Source organism: Trachurus japonicus, chromosome 14 (genome assembly GCF_045865225.1).
Source record: "Trachurus japonicus isolate A0001 chromosome 14, Traja_1.0".
Lineage (NCBI taxonomy): Eukaryota > Metazoa > Chordata > Actinopteri > Carangiformes > Carangidae > Trachurus > Trachurus japonicus.
The window spans coordinates 24,751,758-24,766,912 of NC_140920.1; the positions used below are offsets into that span (position 1 = coordinate 24,751,758).

Here is a 15,155-nt window from a genome sequence, read left to right on the forward strand (position 1 = left end):
TTAAAATGAAAAGGGAAAAAAAACATTCACACTGAAATCACAACAAATAGGCTATTGCAATTGCAATCACAGTACCTGCCCATATGATTGAAATATAACATTGTCTGCATTTTGTGTGGCTTAAAGTAAGTAGGCTATAACCCCATATCGCAATATCCTACAATATAGCCTACTGTACAGTGTTGGACAATGGAAAGTTACAATCTACAGAAATTCTGCATGTAAATAAACAAACAAATAAAAAAAATGCCACTGTATTTTGTTAAAAGTGGTAAACGTTCATTAGTTTGAAATTACTGAAGATATTTTTTCCCTGCTTTTGATTTTGTGAACTAGTTTTTGCCTGGGTCATGTGTAGCAAGATAATTACTTTGACCTTTTGATATCTTCTTTTCAGTTGGTTCTGGGAAGAGGTGGTTACTTGTGGCAGTGCCACCAAAACGTTGTATTATAAATACTAACCATCATGTATGACCATATAAAACTAACCACTATAATTTACAGTTTGATTAAACCGGTGAAGATAGTGGTATTTCTTTTCGTAAGGAGTGATTCCTCGTTACGTCAGTAGACGATCTTTGAGTCGGAGCGACACTGCGAAACGAATCCGTGGATGACGTCAGTTCCGTGTAGCTTTGCTCCTGGCTTCACTGAAAAGAAGACAGCGGATTATTAACGAGGAGTCCCGCGACAAACGCAGGGAGAACAAGACTTTACCTTGCTATGACATTAAAATACTCATAAACAAGTGCACTGCATTGTTTCCCTCGGGCAGTTTCTCTTTTTCCTGCCCGGACTGACAGAAGACATATCAGCCTCCTCCTCCTCCTCCTCCAAGCCGCGCGTCAACTGGGATGCACTGGCGTTAGCTCATTAGCTCGCTCGTTAGCTTCCCCATCATCTCCGTGTGGACGACGGGACCAAGCACACCGTAAGTCAAACCGCTTGCAAACGTCCATATTGCTTTTCGTCTGGGTTTTAGATAGTTGGACATGCATGCTGCTGTTAACCAGCCGGCTTTACACAGTCCGCTCACTTGTTTGCCATTTTTAAGCAGCTTCCTATGGGAACAGCTGCATGTGTAAACCGGGAGCAGGCCTTTTTTTTCTTGGGAGAAAATTCATTTCCACCCCGATAAACTGCTACAGTGTAATACACATTTCCGAAGAAAAGCGAATATTAATAGCTATTTTTTTACGGTCACAATAGGGTCAGTGGGCACAGACTGAAACCCACCGGAGGCCAAGCTAACGTTACCTGCTGTTAGGAGAACTGTGCACCTGTGCCGGGTGCACCTGTCGGGGTTCCCAGCCAGCCCACCGCTTTACCCCTGTGCTGAATTCCTCAATCTATTTCATGTTAAACGACTCACAAGAGTAATATTTTTATTATAATTATACAAATACTACAGTATGTGCTGCTAAATGTATATTTCTATTTGGTTTGGATGTTGCACAATATTGATAATAGCCTGCCATGTACTGCTATTAAAGTTCAGGTCAGCGCTCAGCCAAACGACATTTCCCATTGATCTAGTCTGGCCGAAGAGATTGACTAAGAGACAAAACAGACAGGAGACTACGGTGGCACTAAAGGAAAACTGCAGGAAGCAGATCAGGGCCCATTTCAGATGTTTATTTTATGCAAAGCACCAAATTTGTTTGCTCGGTCTATGACAATCGATCGTGACTCTCGTTGTTAATGTAGATTGTCTGATCGATGAGAAGACTTCTTCGATGTAGGCTATAGTACCGCATTCTGTTAATCTGGGCAAATGAGGATGAGTGTTATTGGGCAAGAGAAGCTCCTCTGTCCCGCGGTGTGTTAAAGTCAACAGTGTCATTCCTCTGGATGTGGCCCGAGCATGGCAGAGTGGAATAATGGAAAAAACCACTTAGGCGAGCCAATGTAAACAAGCCTTACTCATACCTCCTTCATGCAACATCCGTGATGGTGCCAGCCGGTAGGCCCACTGCCATAAACCTGCCATACAGTGATGTTTAACATGCTGTGACACTTGTGTCTGCAAGGTCAACAAACCCCAATCGGTTTGTTTAATATACATTTTGATGCACCCATTATAATAGGATCTTGCATTGCACAACAGCTTAATGATTTCACGCCAATTAAGGATAAAAGGATAATGTGCAATTATGTTTCATAGGAATCTATTTTCACCATTCAACTAACATTTATAATTTCAATGTGGTTCATTGGTTTATGAGTAAATTATAATTAGTAGAGTAGATAGATAGTTACTTTGTTAGAGACTGCAGGCGAATGAAAGTGAAGCACTACTCTGTCACGGATGCATTTATTTCTGTCTCTACCAGACTACCCCACCACCCTGCTCTGTTTCCCACAAGCTGTGAGGTGAAGTGGTGCAAAACCATGCACAGAGAGTCCACACAGAGCTAGACTCCTGTCTTAATCGTTTTAAACTCACACAGTCTACAGCAGATCAGGGAGCTCGCTGGAGTTTTTCCACGCTCCTTCGCGATAACCTTCTCCCACATTTGTAGTCCTTATCTATGCACCACCATCATCTGTGGCCTTGTCACATACAGTAGTCAGGTCCAGCCAAGCCAGTTTCACAAATCATAACAGACCTTATCTTGAGACTCTTTTCAAATACAGCATGTTTAGACCATACTCTTAAAATATTGATTTCTGAGACCAACAATACAGTGCACACTGACCCATTATTGGTGTTTGTTGGAGTAAATGTGTCAAGTTGTGAATTTATTCCAAGTCCAAGCCCAAAAATATATATATATTTATAGTAGGCCTAATCAGTTTGACCTGTAAGAGAATGACTGGAAAATGTTGAGGTAAATATTTAGCCCTCTCCCTCTGGTCGGGGTTTTGAAGGGAGTGGGTGCAGTGAACAAACGGCCATTTAATTGAGCGGAGTGGCCACTTCAGTGAGATGGCTCATTGTAGCAGCAGCGCCCGGCGCGAGGGGCTTTCATAGGTGTGTTGTTTTTAATGCAGAGCGGTAGCCTTGCTCTTTGAAAACCACCTCCTCTCCTGTTTGTGGCAATTATATTCCCATCTGCCTAATGATTTGGCTGTTTTGACTACACTCTTTGGTCTCTGCTCTTCAAAGCAGCATTAAAGCCTCACTGTGTTTTTCCATGGCTGCCTTTTTCACTTTATTTACATGCAGTGCCCTGTATCCATATTTTGTCTCTCCTTCTCCCCCCTCAGAAACAGTGCATTATGACAGACAGCATTATGAGTAAAGCTGCCACTATGGAGATTCCTATCAACAGCAACGGCGACACAGGGACACTACCAGAGGACGACAGCCTTGAACAGGTGGGTCACGGCTAATGTTTCAGCTGACAGTCTGCTGAATACTGAGACCACCCTGGGTACTTGTTGTTGTTTACCTATTTAAAGCACTTAAATAAGGAAACAAATATGCAAACTGTTTGTTTTGAGCCCAACGTGATCCCAAGGCAATGAAAGATCATTTACATTCTCACAACCAAACATGCAAACAGAACCGCGTATAGACATTACAGAGATGTTTACTTTCCAGTGACATACCTTATTTATAGTGTTTTTCTCGTACTCAATGGTTATACTTGATTTATAACCTCATTTCAATTCCGTATTAGTTTATATATAATATTTGATTACTATACTATTTCCATATATGGCCCATGCTTGGTCACATTAGAAGTCAACTTAAAGTCAGAGGAAAAATGTTTAGGGTGTTTTTACTGTTCTCAAATGTAAAACTGGATCACGTTAAAGTAACCTAACAAATACTAGTGTAGAGCCCTGTATGAGGAATGCTCATCTTAAATATTCCCTTAGATTTAGGTTCTCAGGAAAATCGTCGCTTATCAGTTAATCGTTAATCAATCGTTAAGGTCTATCAACTAACAGTTAATGAATTAATCGATAATTTGCATCCCTAGTCGCCAGTTGGTCTAGTGTTTAATATGTATTTCATCAGGCTCTCAGATATTTCTTTCTTTGCCTTTACTTTTCAATTTTCTCCTCAGAAAATCCAACAATAGCCTTAACTTGATGATGTAACAGTGATACAGCATGACCTTCAGGGATAGTACTGTATCACTCACATGAGAGCGCATGAGGAGAATCAAAAACCTACATAAGTCAGCCAGCTGATGTCATTACAGGGTGTTACAGCTGGTTGATCACAGCGAGACGGATCAAGGCGGTTGAAGTTGACATAATGGTGATGAGTATTGTTCTCAGCGACTACTAGATTAGCAAAGCGAGGTGACTCTTTTCATACCGCTCAGTGTCCTATAATAAAATGTACTGCAGAATTCAGGGCTCATTCCTCTTAGTTGATGCTGTTTGAATGTGAACACTGAGTCTCTCCGTCATGTACCTGTATGCGGCCGGGCAGACTGATCATTCAGAGGGTGTGTATCAGTCTCACTGTGAAATCAAATATTCCCATTTTGCCTGGATTTAACTGCACACTGCCAGATGTCCTTGTGTCGTTTAGCTCGATTAGCTGCAACTGTGGAAAGAAATCCTACTGGGAAATAAGGTGTTGGTGCCCACATGTCTCCTTGGAAACCAGTTTTCCCCCATTAACTCATGTGGCCCCTTATGTTAAGAGTGACAGACTCGTCTCTGGTGGATTTTCTTAACCCAATATACAAGACTCTCCGATGCAGTTGTTGCTCTGCAGGTAGGAAATGTTTATTCACAGAAGGTGTTTGCATTTCAAGGCCAGTGCTCATGTTCTAGGGTGGAAGCACAAACACTTTGTCTCCACCCTTTTTTCAGCAGTTTCCTATTCAGAGTCAGTTAGAAAGAAGCAACAGTGGAGTCGTAGAGTAAGGAAGGTTGCTTCCCCTGCATCCAGGGCACACCTTGTTAGACAAACAGACTGAAGATCCTGGAGGAGGCAGTGCTGCTTATTTGACTTATTTGCTCACCAAACTGAGTGTGGCTCCGGTTGCGTAGTAAAAGGAAAGGCAAACCTTCTCGTCGGGTTTGCACAGTGAACAAGTAGTCAAGTATTTGCTGTTTTTTTTTTAACCTCAGTTTTTATGTGTTAAGCATCACTGTTTAGTGCTGGATATTAACCGGTTGTCATAGCAACGCCGCAATTAATCTGGCCGCGTGACTGGCTGCGCTTTGTCCTTGGGTGAAAAGGCCTCCAAGATCAGATTGATATCTGCCGTGCAGCGCTCGGTTTGAAGCTGCAGCAGTTTGTTTTGCCGGAGAACGTCAAGATGAAGATTGGCAGGTTAGAGAGGAGCAGATGTCCGGTTTCAGACACCGTAGCTCTGCACTCGTCTCAGAACATGGTCGGTGACTGGCAGTTTGACAGTGACAGAAAGGACCGGCTGCCAGCAGCATCCTGGCAAGAGCATCAGAGGCATCGAAGTGGATCAAGTGGAGTGAAGTCAAAAATACAACAGTTTCTCATAGGTGGAAGTATTGTACTGTAGTGATTTGCGGCGTTTGAAATCGGATTCTCTGTGTATATCATGTTATAACACTCAGGGGCAGCAACTGTGCAAAAAACAGACGAGGCGATTTGAAAGCCAACAAACTGCACTGTTATATGACAACCCAAGTTTTTTTTTTTTATGATGGCTTAAAGGTTCTGTAGATTCCTTCATCTTAGGAAACAGGCTCTGTGTCAACAAAGTGTCCAGGGAGGGATCAGTGTCTGCGTCAGTGTTCTCCCACACTGAACAGATGCCACAGCATGAGGCAGATCTCTGATGAATGAAGGCTTTGTCCGTCTTTTTAAACATGTTGTTTAGTTCAGTGTTTGAAATGATGAAAACTATCGCTGTAGGCTGCAGTCGGTAAAATGCTACCTGGAGTTTGGCCATTCAAATGTTGGTGTTTGTGTGTGGATGTTTGTGTGTGTATTGTGTAAACGGTTTCGTCTTACTCGGTTTTCTTTTCCCTTAATTGATGTCACTTTCAATGTCTTGTAAATGAATCCGTTGATTTCCACAGTGTCGAATTCGACTCGGTATTTTGTGTCCAGACAGTGATGGAATAATATCATGGCAAAGCAGTGAAACACTTTAGACATGGAGATATCAGGCAAAACATGTGGACCAGATAGGACCCACTTGAAACTTTGACATGTAGCAGCTAAAGGCTGAACCTTGACCTGACCTGCTGTGATATCAGTCATCACTGCTCTCCATCACATCCTCGCTGTCCGTGGACGTTACAATGATTTGTCTGGGATTTCTTTTTCTTTCTTTGCATCATTCGATCTTGTTTCATGATTTCCGTCATGGATTTTTCTTTTTTTGTCTCCTTTTCCTTTCTTTTTTTATTATTTTCTTTTCTTTTTCTGTTGTCGTTCTTGTTGTGTTTGTCGTCCCCACCCCCCACCCCTCTCCTCCCCACTCCCTTTACCCCCCCCTACCCCTATTCCCCTCCGTTCCTCCTCCATCTCTGTGCAGGCTGCAAATCTGCAGTGGAGCTTAGATGAGAAGGTAGGGAGCTCCAGAGGCACCAGGGTGAGCAGGCCATTCGTGCATTTGTGTGTGTGTGCGTGTGTCTGTGTGTAGTGTGTAGCGCTGCTCAGTGGTTTGACATCACTATGTCGTTTTATTTCCACAAAATGTCATTTCTGTTCCAAACCACTGTGCAGCTTGTGCTGTGATGCCTGTTAACTTCAACTCCCTCTAACTCCAGCTGGAGACGGTCTCTCAGACTGGACGTGTCTCTAGAGACGGAGCCGACAGCTGACACACATGACAACCGTTTAGATTCAAAAAACCATCTAGCTCGTGTTGTCTTGAGTGAGCTAACATAGCCTAGATTCGTTCTGTGTGTGCGTTTGTGTCATGTGTGTGTGTGATTCCTTAATTTTATTTGTGGTGGGTGTTGGGTGACGAAACAAAACACGGTGGCGTACTACTAACCATCATGTCATACTAATGCTGTGATGCTGATGTGTCTCTGCCTCTCCAGCTCTGTTTTGATGCGTCAGCTGATGTTAAAATAAGAAACGTAGTTGTGTTACAGCCAGACAGTCAGGTGGCCGTTAGATCCGTCTCAACGAGCAGAGATATTCTTCATCAGTGAACGCTGTTTGACCTCTACCAGATCACAGCAGCGGTATTTTTGCTTCCTTTTTTTGTCGAATCAGAAACGCTCGCTGTGTTTGTTTACAACAAGAAAATGGCTTCCTCCCTCCTCGAGCATTCGTCTGTAGTCACAATCTCACCGTGGAGTCCAAGCCCAAGGTTTCAGGAAGTCCTCTATACATTATCCTCCCACTTCATTTCCTGATGGATGATATGGGCCTTTGCCCACGGTTGAGTTACTGTACATTGTTTTTGTAGCAAAAATGAAATGAGACAGGTATGAGTAAAGTTCAACCTCTGTCAGATATTCACCCTTTTTTCCAATAAATCCCTCACAAACGTGTTTTTGTTTTTTCTTTACAAGCTGATACGCCAGCAAGAAGGCATACAAAAGAAAACAGCAAGTTTTAATTAAAGAAAACACACAAGATGGATCATGTGGCTCAAAAACACAGCCCACCCCCCCATCCCCCCCCAGACATACAACTCCTCGTGATCCAGAGCTACACTGAAGCCTGTGATGGTGATTATTCTGGAAGGAGAAAACAGTTTGCTCGAGCATTTCCTGCTGCATAGATCACAGGAGTCACTGCTTTGGGTTAGACTCTTAAGTCTGTCACAGCTCTGGAGTATAAGCCTTCTTTGCTTGCTCTCTCAACAGCATCGAGGCAGCAGATTCAGCTCAAATCCCCCTGTTAATCATTGACTGTGCACTTTAGCGGTGTGTTTTCTGTCACAGTCTTTCCTTCTCTTTGCTTCTAGATAAGTAGTCAGCCAAGTTAGACAATGCCCGACGATCGTGTGTGTAACCAAACCCTCCTAACATGTAGCAGTGTTTGTCCCCCTCTAGTGAATAAGCCTTTAACTTACATTGTCTTCACTGAATGTTAACACTCAAAGTCATAATCGCCTGTTTACATATCCCCACCCCCAAAACCCTTCCCTTTGTTCCTCTGTTTCTTTTCCTTTTTTTCTTCTTTTTTTTCACCGTTTAAACTTTGCAGGACCTACAGCAGGTGATGGTATCGGGTCCCAATCTAAATGAGACTAGCATTGTATCAGGGGGGTATGGAGGAACAGCAGAGGGTATCATCCCCACCAGCTCAATCAAAGGTAGAGTCCAACGTCACGCTTTGTCTCTCTCACTCATTTGTGACATCTTCTTCTGTGTCTTTTCTGTCACTCTGCCATGTTTTTTTTTCACTTGTTCTCTTCACTCTGACCTGGAAATCTTTCTGTCAGTTGAATTCAAGTCGTGTTTGATTTTTCTAAACCACCAATCAGACTTTCCATGAGGTCATGCTGCAGTTCATTTGCAGTTATTGGTCGTCAGTCTGTGGTGATTCATCACCAGCTTGGGCCCCCTCCCTCCCTGAGTCTTATTACTTAGATTCCACAGCTTTATATACACACATGAGGAGTGTGGCGAGCGATGAACCACTGCACACTGATTTAAAAGATATTTGTGTGTGCTAAAAAAGTGTTCTAATATTCATAATCACTAAGCATGATCCCAGTCTGCTCTGTGTAAGAAGGTGTTTGGACAGACAACACAGTTCACTCTCCCTTCATTCTTCTCAATGGGAGCCAGGTGACACACACACACAGCTCCAGTAAGAAAACACAGGCTTGTCCAAGAAAGAAATGCACGACTTTATTACTATTGGCAAGGGGATACATTGACCATTCAAATATGTGCAAGGAACACAGTCCATGTATTTGCACTGTTCATTTAGCAGCTGTCACATTGAAAGATAAAAGGACTGCAGCCTTGATACAGTATCTTCACACCCCCGAAAGACAAGTTCATTTTCATATAACACTTCATTGTCCCTGAATGTCAAGAAATGGTTTTCAAACCACTTGAGTCAACTGATGTCTGATGTCAAACAGAGCTGCGATTTACTTTTTAGACCAACACTTAGAAAAATGACTAAACGCTGAGTCATTAATAGATCCAACACACACTGTGATCCTGCAGGTCTGCAGCTGAGGGATTCATGTCTGTTTATAGTTCAATCCACTGTTTTCAGCCATGCAGCTGTTTCCACAGTTTCAGAGGGAATATCACACCATTTTGCATCTTACTTGATACTAATATCTCTGCATCTGTGTCCCACCCTCTTCTTTCTCTCAGGCCCTGCTGTGCGCTACAATGCAGAGTTTAACAAAAGGATCCCAGTTACAGGATTAGGTGGCTCATTAGACCTAATTATTATCTGTCCTTTTTCATTATTTTTTCTCTTCTTCGATGTAGAGAAGGGAAGTAAACTTATTTCTGCTGGCTGCTCCACTTTGAATTAGAAAAGCTGTCACAGCATTAACTAATATTTCTTCCTCTGTTGGTTGTTGGGCTTTTAAACTTGTCCTTTTCTATACCAAAACAGAAACTGTCCTCGTGTGCATTTGTACAAAGACCTCATATATCAAAATGAAAAATCAGACATTATTGCAGGATCTAAAGTAAACTTTAAGTTTCTCCGAGCCTCCTTTTTCTCATGTTAATCATTTTTATTTATTGTCATTTAATAAAAGGCTGATCTGATTTATTTAGTATCGCACCATTCAGCACTGCTGCAGTTCAAACTGCCCCCACCGTCCCCATCACTCATTTGTCTGCATTGTTAACTGACTGTCATGCACTAAATGTTGTCTCTTCATCTTTGTGCTTGTCTATCTTTGTCTTCCACCTCCTTTTCACTGCTCCCTCCCACACGTTCCTCATCCTCCTCTTCTCCCTTTTGTTGTTCTTACTTTCCCGCGTCTCCTCGCCCCCCTCCCCTCCCCGAAAAACTTCCCTCCTACGTTATCACTCCATTTTTGGCACGCCTGCTCACACTCGATAATTACTTCAATTCTAACCCTTGAAATATCCAAACATCATTTTGAATCCTGATCCTGAAAAAAACAAAACAAAACATGGGAAACAAAACATTCAACCCCACTCCCACACCCTAATTCACACTGATCCTGAACCATTCCTTCATCCTTAACTTCCCCGGACCCCCACCCAACCCCAACCCCCTCCCACCATCCACCGTCACAGACCTGCGTATGAAGGCCAGGAGAGGTAGCGTTCCCTCCAGCAGTTCTGTCATCTGCCATTTAGCAGGCCAGTCCCATGAATACCAAGGTACTGGAGAGGAGAAAAGGCTCCACAACCAATAACAACCAGACCAGCAGTGACCCAAAACCCCCTGCAGTCTAGTCTAGTTTTACAATTCATCACACCTCAGTGACAAAAAAATTACAAGATTGTTTTTCCTCGATGTTTCCTGCCAGTTTGATTCTCGCTTTTCACTCATTAACTTGATTTCACTCCTGTGCATGCTCTCCAGCTGTTTAAGGGTTAATGGTGGTGGACATGGTTTTGTCTCTACTCAGTGCAGGACAGTGTGAATACTCCTTTAAGTAGTCCTGGGTTCTCTGCTCAGTTTGCTCTTTGCTGGGGTCAGTCTTGATGTCGGTCTGTAGTGTGTTTGTTTGTTAACCTCGTTCTCGTGTCTGTACGTCTGCGTCTCATCTCTCAGGATCCAACATGCACCACAGCAGCAGCAGCTCGTCAATGACGGCAGAAGAAGCGACCCGCGGCGTGGCTGTGGAAAAGCTAGAAACAATGAAGAAGTGGGGCCTCAACACTTACAAGGTATCTGTAACGTCGACGATAGCTTTCCACCTCTCTTTATGGAGCATAAGTCACAGAAAGAAGTTTTGTCAGACTGATGTGGCTGCATGTCTTCTTCTCTGTGTCAGTGTACAAAGCAAATGATCTCGGAGCGTTTCGGTCGGGGGGCCAGGACCGTGGACCTGGAGCTGGAGGCCCAGATCGAGGTGCTGAGAGACACTAAGAGGAAATACGAGAATGTGCTGCGACTGGCCAGAGCACTGACCAACCACTTCTACAACATGGTGCAGACACAGCACGCGCTGGGAGACACCTTTGCTGACCTCAGTCAGAAATCTCCAGAGCTACGGGTGAGGCCCCAAAATGAATTTATGTAGTTTTTAATGTCACCCTCCTCAGTGTTTGGTGGAGTAAAAGCTGAATAATGCAACATTGTTCTGGTGTATGTGCTAATGCCTTGCTTTTCTGTACAGGATGAGTTTGGCTACAATGCAGAGACTCAGAAGTTGCTGTGTAAGAATGGGGAGACTCTACTTGGTGCCATTAACTTCTTTGTGTCGAGCATCAACACACTAGTCAATAAGACCATGGAGGACACCTTGATGACGATCAAGATGTATGAAAGTGCCAGGTGAGGACATTGGTCATTTCATCTAAGAGACTGAATGGAAACTCCTCTCAAGGGACGATCAGCAAAACAATTTAGACAAATAATGAGCACAGATATTGTCATGTACATCAAATGACAATGTGAAGGAAGGAGATGAATGTGATGAACCCACAGTGAATCTGGAGCCTCTCTCAGCTGTGTGGAGTTTCAATCTGATCCACAACTTTAATGTCTGAGTCGACTCAAACTGCAGAAAAGCTCTACATCCACTGCTCTCTGCCTTCTCAGCACCAAACATCAGTCAGACTCAGGTGGAGACCTGCTGGTCTGTGTAGCAGCTGTTTCCCTCAGATCAGAAACAGAGGGTGAATGTTGAACACCACGTGGCCAGAAACCAACTCAACATGAATGATAATGCTGTTTCTTAATTCCCAGATAATGTAAATAAGCTGTTACAAATTCACCATATCAACCTTAAAAGGTGATACTGTAATGTCTTTGTTTCTGTCTCCCCCAAGTGGCCAGGTTGAAAAATGATTTCTCATTTGTTTATTTTATTTCATTCTTGTCTTTCTGAAAACTTTGTGTTGTCTTCTCTGCTTTTCTTCACAGACTGGAGTTTGATGCCTACCGGTCAGACCTGGAGGAGCTGAGTATGGGTCCAAGGGACGCTGTCGCCATGGCCCGTATAGATGCTGCCCAGCAACAGTACCAAGTGCACAAGGAGAAGTATGAACGCCTTCGCTCGGACGTCACCATCAAACTCAAATTCCTGGAGGAGAATAAGGTGAGTGTGCTGGGCGGCCTGCATCATCATCACCACCAGCCCCTTTTAAGTGAGAAAAAATATCCACATCCACGCTGACTCAGAGTTTTCTCAGTGAGAAAATGTGCACTAACTAAATTCTACTCCCTTGTCTCCGTCTCTCAGGTGAAGGTGATGCATAAGCAGCTCCTGCTCTTCCATAATGCCATCTCAGCGTACTTTGCTGGCAACCAGCAGCAGCTGGAGGAAACGCTGAAGCAGTTCAACATAAAGCTGAGGCCCCCAGGGGCCGACAAACCTTCCTGGCTAGAGGAGCAATGAGAGGGCCCAGCCGGACCTCCCGCAGCCTCCTTGTAGACCACCTCCGCCTGTTACCTGTTGAATCCCCTAACTTACAGAGGACCACTACAGAGGGAAACGCATACAGATAATTGGGTGGATGAAGATACGAGATGAGTGTGTGACTGGATGACTGAACAGATGAAAGACGACAGGACAGATGGATTGCAGGGTATTATTGATGAGTGGGCTGAATGCAGCAGGAAACGTGGCCAGTTCCATGAACAGTCAGGGGGCTTTTAGTGCCTCTCTCCCCCCAACTTCCACTTTTTTTCCCACTCTGACCTTCTCCTCGTGCTTTGTTCCCAGAGAAACTGTTCACCCCCCTCTCTCCCCTCTCCCCCATTTACCCTGAACCTTTCCTCTATCAACACTACTTTGCTGTGTGCGCTTGTGTTAGTCATTCTTATGGCCATTATCGTACTCCTCAAGTGCTCCCAGTGATCTGAAATAAACTTCAACCCCACATCATTTTAGCAACACAGACAGACAAGTAAAGGAAACATAGTAAAATCCCACAAATATACATACAGAAGTATCCAAACACGACATCAAAACTCTTCCAAACCTCATCACTCTCCTCGTGTGCCTCCTTATGTATGATCTAATGTTAGTCCAGAAAAATAAACTTCAAACTACACATGAAGGGGATTTGTTTGGTACACTGGAAAGGAATGTGCAGACATTTCCAATCAATATAAACTTCAAATTCAGAACTGTTTCACCTTTGAAGTAAATATTATATGATTGTTTGTAGCATATAAAAAAGACAATGTTGTATTTACTTTAGTGTTTGGTTAATTTAACCATCATTTCTTTATTTTATTTTTCTAATTATATCAGTTTGACTCAGTTTGACTGTGTCTTATGCCTCAAAGTGAAGGACAGTGTATTGTTAGGCCAGTGTGTGCTGGTGTTTAGCTTGCAGCTACTGCAGCGTTGCAGTGTTTACTCTGTAGTTAGTTACTAGAAATGCTACAGATACCAATTATAACCTTATTGACTTCTTTTATTTTCCCAAAGAGAAGAAGGAGAGAGGTAGCTGATGATTGGATGATCATCCTAGCTTTGTTTTCATGGGTTATTTAAGCAGCACTGATTGGTTCAGTCTCACTGAGGACTGAGGAGACTTCGAAGGACAGCTCACTGATGCCAATCTGCTAAAATCCAACACACTTGAATGGACTTACTCCATTGTTTATTTGTCTAACAGGCTGTATTTAAAAGGACGTCACACAGATACATCAACATGTGTTTCTGTTGTAAGTTTGTTTGTCTCTTTAACATCCAGGCTCATATCTTCCAGTCCTCCTAAAGCAACATATTTTTGTTTATAGTTTTCTTCAAACTGAAGATTAGCAGTGATCGAACATTACTGATTATAATATTTCTACATAAAATCTTTTAATTAAGTTGTGATTGGGATAACACTAATGATTCTTTTATTTTTTTTTAATCTCCTGGAACTGAACTGAAACATTGTCTTGGTGTAATAGTAGTAAACAATCATGAATTGTTGACAATTAAGAGAGGGTATTGCCACATAGTACTGCAAATGTATAGTTGAATTTTATGCATCGCTGTATTTATTGTGTCCATATGTGTTAATCATCAAATTATACACTGGAATTTCTGGTTTGTGCAAATTACTCAGTTGGTGAGTATAAAATTTAGGCATTTTACAGACAACAGACTAACATGAGGACATGCCTCGGACTAACAAAATCAGTAACTGATAGTAACAGTAACTGTGCTCTGAAAGAAAAGAAAAATCTAAAAGTGACAGAAAGAAGCTGCTGTGAAGTCAAATCAAGATAATTCAGTGTAATGTTTTGCCATGCTGCGTTTTTATAATGGAACCAGAAGGGACAGCTCAGTGAAACCTCCATCAGTTAATGTGTCAGGCCTCCAGCTCCTCGTCTCCTCTCTATTTGCATGGCAGACAGCGATCCAAAGTACAGGTGCAGATATGCTCCGCTCTTGGCCTTCAGCGTGCCAGCTCGCATGGACTGGCATAACGCCGTGCTTTAGGGTTCACTCTTTAATGCTGCACTCCTAAGGACAGTCACGAAATGAAGTGGATTTGGCTTTTTATGAGAGGCAAATGTCAAAAATTGATTTGAAGATTTTGGTTTATGTGAATTATTCCATGCCAGCGGGTCAACTATGTTTTATTCCGGCTGTCCCAAGACCTTGGTTACACTTACGGCAAAAACAAACTGCAGTTTCACTGGCCAGCTCCTGGTCTGTTTGACCACCACACAGCAATATTAACAAAAATGTGACTCCTCTTTTCCAAACCTGCCCCTTTGAAATTCCTCCCCCTTCCTCCAAAATGAAGATTTATAAAAATGAGATATTTTATTTGTGTACAATCGATATTTTCTAGGTTGAGCTGGTGTATTGTACTGTATAAATGATTGCACATAATGGTATTTAAAGATGATCAATGAAGTTGTGTCATGGATTGATGTGATACTCTGCCTTCATTCCTCACTCAGACCTGAAAAGTCCCACCCTGCCCCCACCCCAAGGGAACAAAATAAAAAGTACACATTTTCAAAATGCTCTGGCTGTGTTTTCTGTTTTGTTCTTTTTTTTTTCTTTTTTCCAATGCCGTGTGGTTGTGAACTTTCTGTTGCATGTGGAGCAGAGCAGCAGCAGCACCAAACCATCTGGATTCAGTCAAATAAAACGTAATGATCAGCCATTTAAACTGTATCCTTGATAAACTTTTCCAATATAATC

The 15,155-nt window shown here is 42.8% G+C and overlaps 1 protein-coding gene across 6 annotated transcripts; it reads left to right on the plus strand.

Annotated features, from left to right (window-relative positions):
* The first annotated feature begins 621 nt into the window (after positions 1-621).
* Positions 622-14,972, plus strand: arfip2b (ADP-ribosylation factor interacting protein 2b). Of its 6 annotated transcripts, none has more exons than XM_085798508.1 (10): positions 622-931; positions 3,211-3,321; positions 6,438-6,494; positions 8,072-8,180; positions 9,205-9,261; positions 10,598-10,713; positions 10,821-11,042; positions 11,166-11,323; positions 11,915-12,089; positions 12,234-14,972. In XM_085798508.1, the coding sequence occupies exons 2-10, from the start codon at positions 3,223-3,225 to the stop codon at positions 12,387-12,389; spliced, it is 1,149 nt and encodes a 382-aa protein (XP_085654634.1). In that variant the 5' UTR covers positions 622-931; positions 3,211-3,222; the 3' UTR covers positions 12,390-14,972. The 6 variants fall into 6 exon arrangements, with proteins under 6 accessions (XP_085654634.1, XP_085654635.1, XP_085654636.1 ...); XM_085798509.1 differs by having other exon boundaries at positions 6,438-6,470; XM_085798510.1 differs by lacking the exon at positions 9,205-9,261.
* Positions 14,973-15,155: the final 183 nt, after the last annotated feature.

Bases quoted from the DNA above. Each gene is read 5' to 3' on its own strand.
- arfip2b (XM_085798508.1), top strand. From the start codon at position 3,223: ATGACAGACAGCATTATGAGTAAAGCTGCCACTATGGAGATTCCTATC. The intron at 6,495-8,071 runs GTGAGCAGGCCA...TAAACTTTGCAG, and splicing joins GGAGCTCCAGAGGCACCAGG to GACCTACAGCAGGTGATGGT. The intron at 12,090-12,233 runs GTGAGTGTGCTG...TCCGTCTCTCAG, and splicing joins AATTCCTGGAGGAGAATAAG to GTGAAGGTGATGCATAAGCA.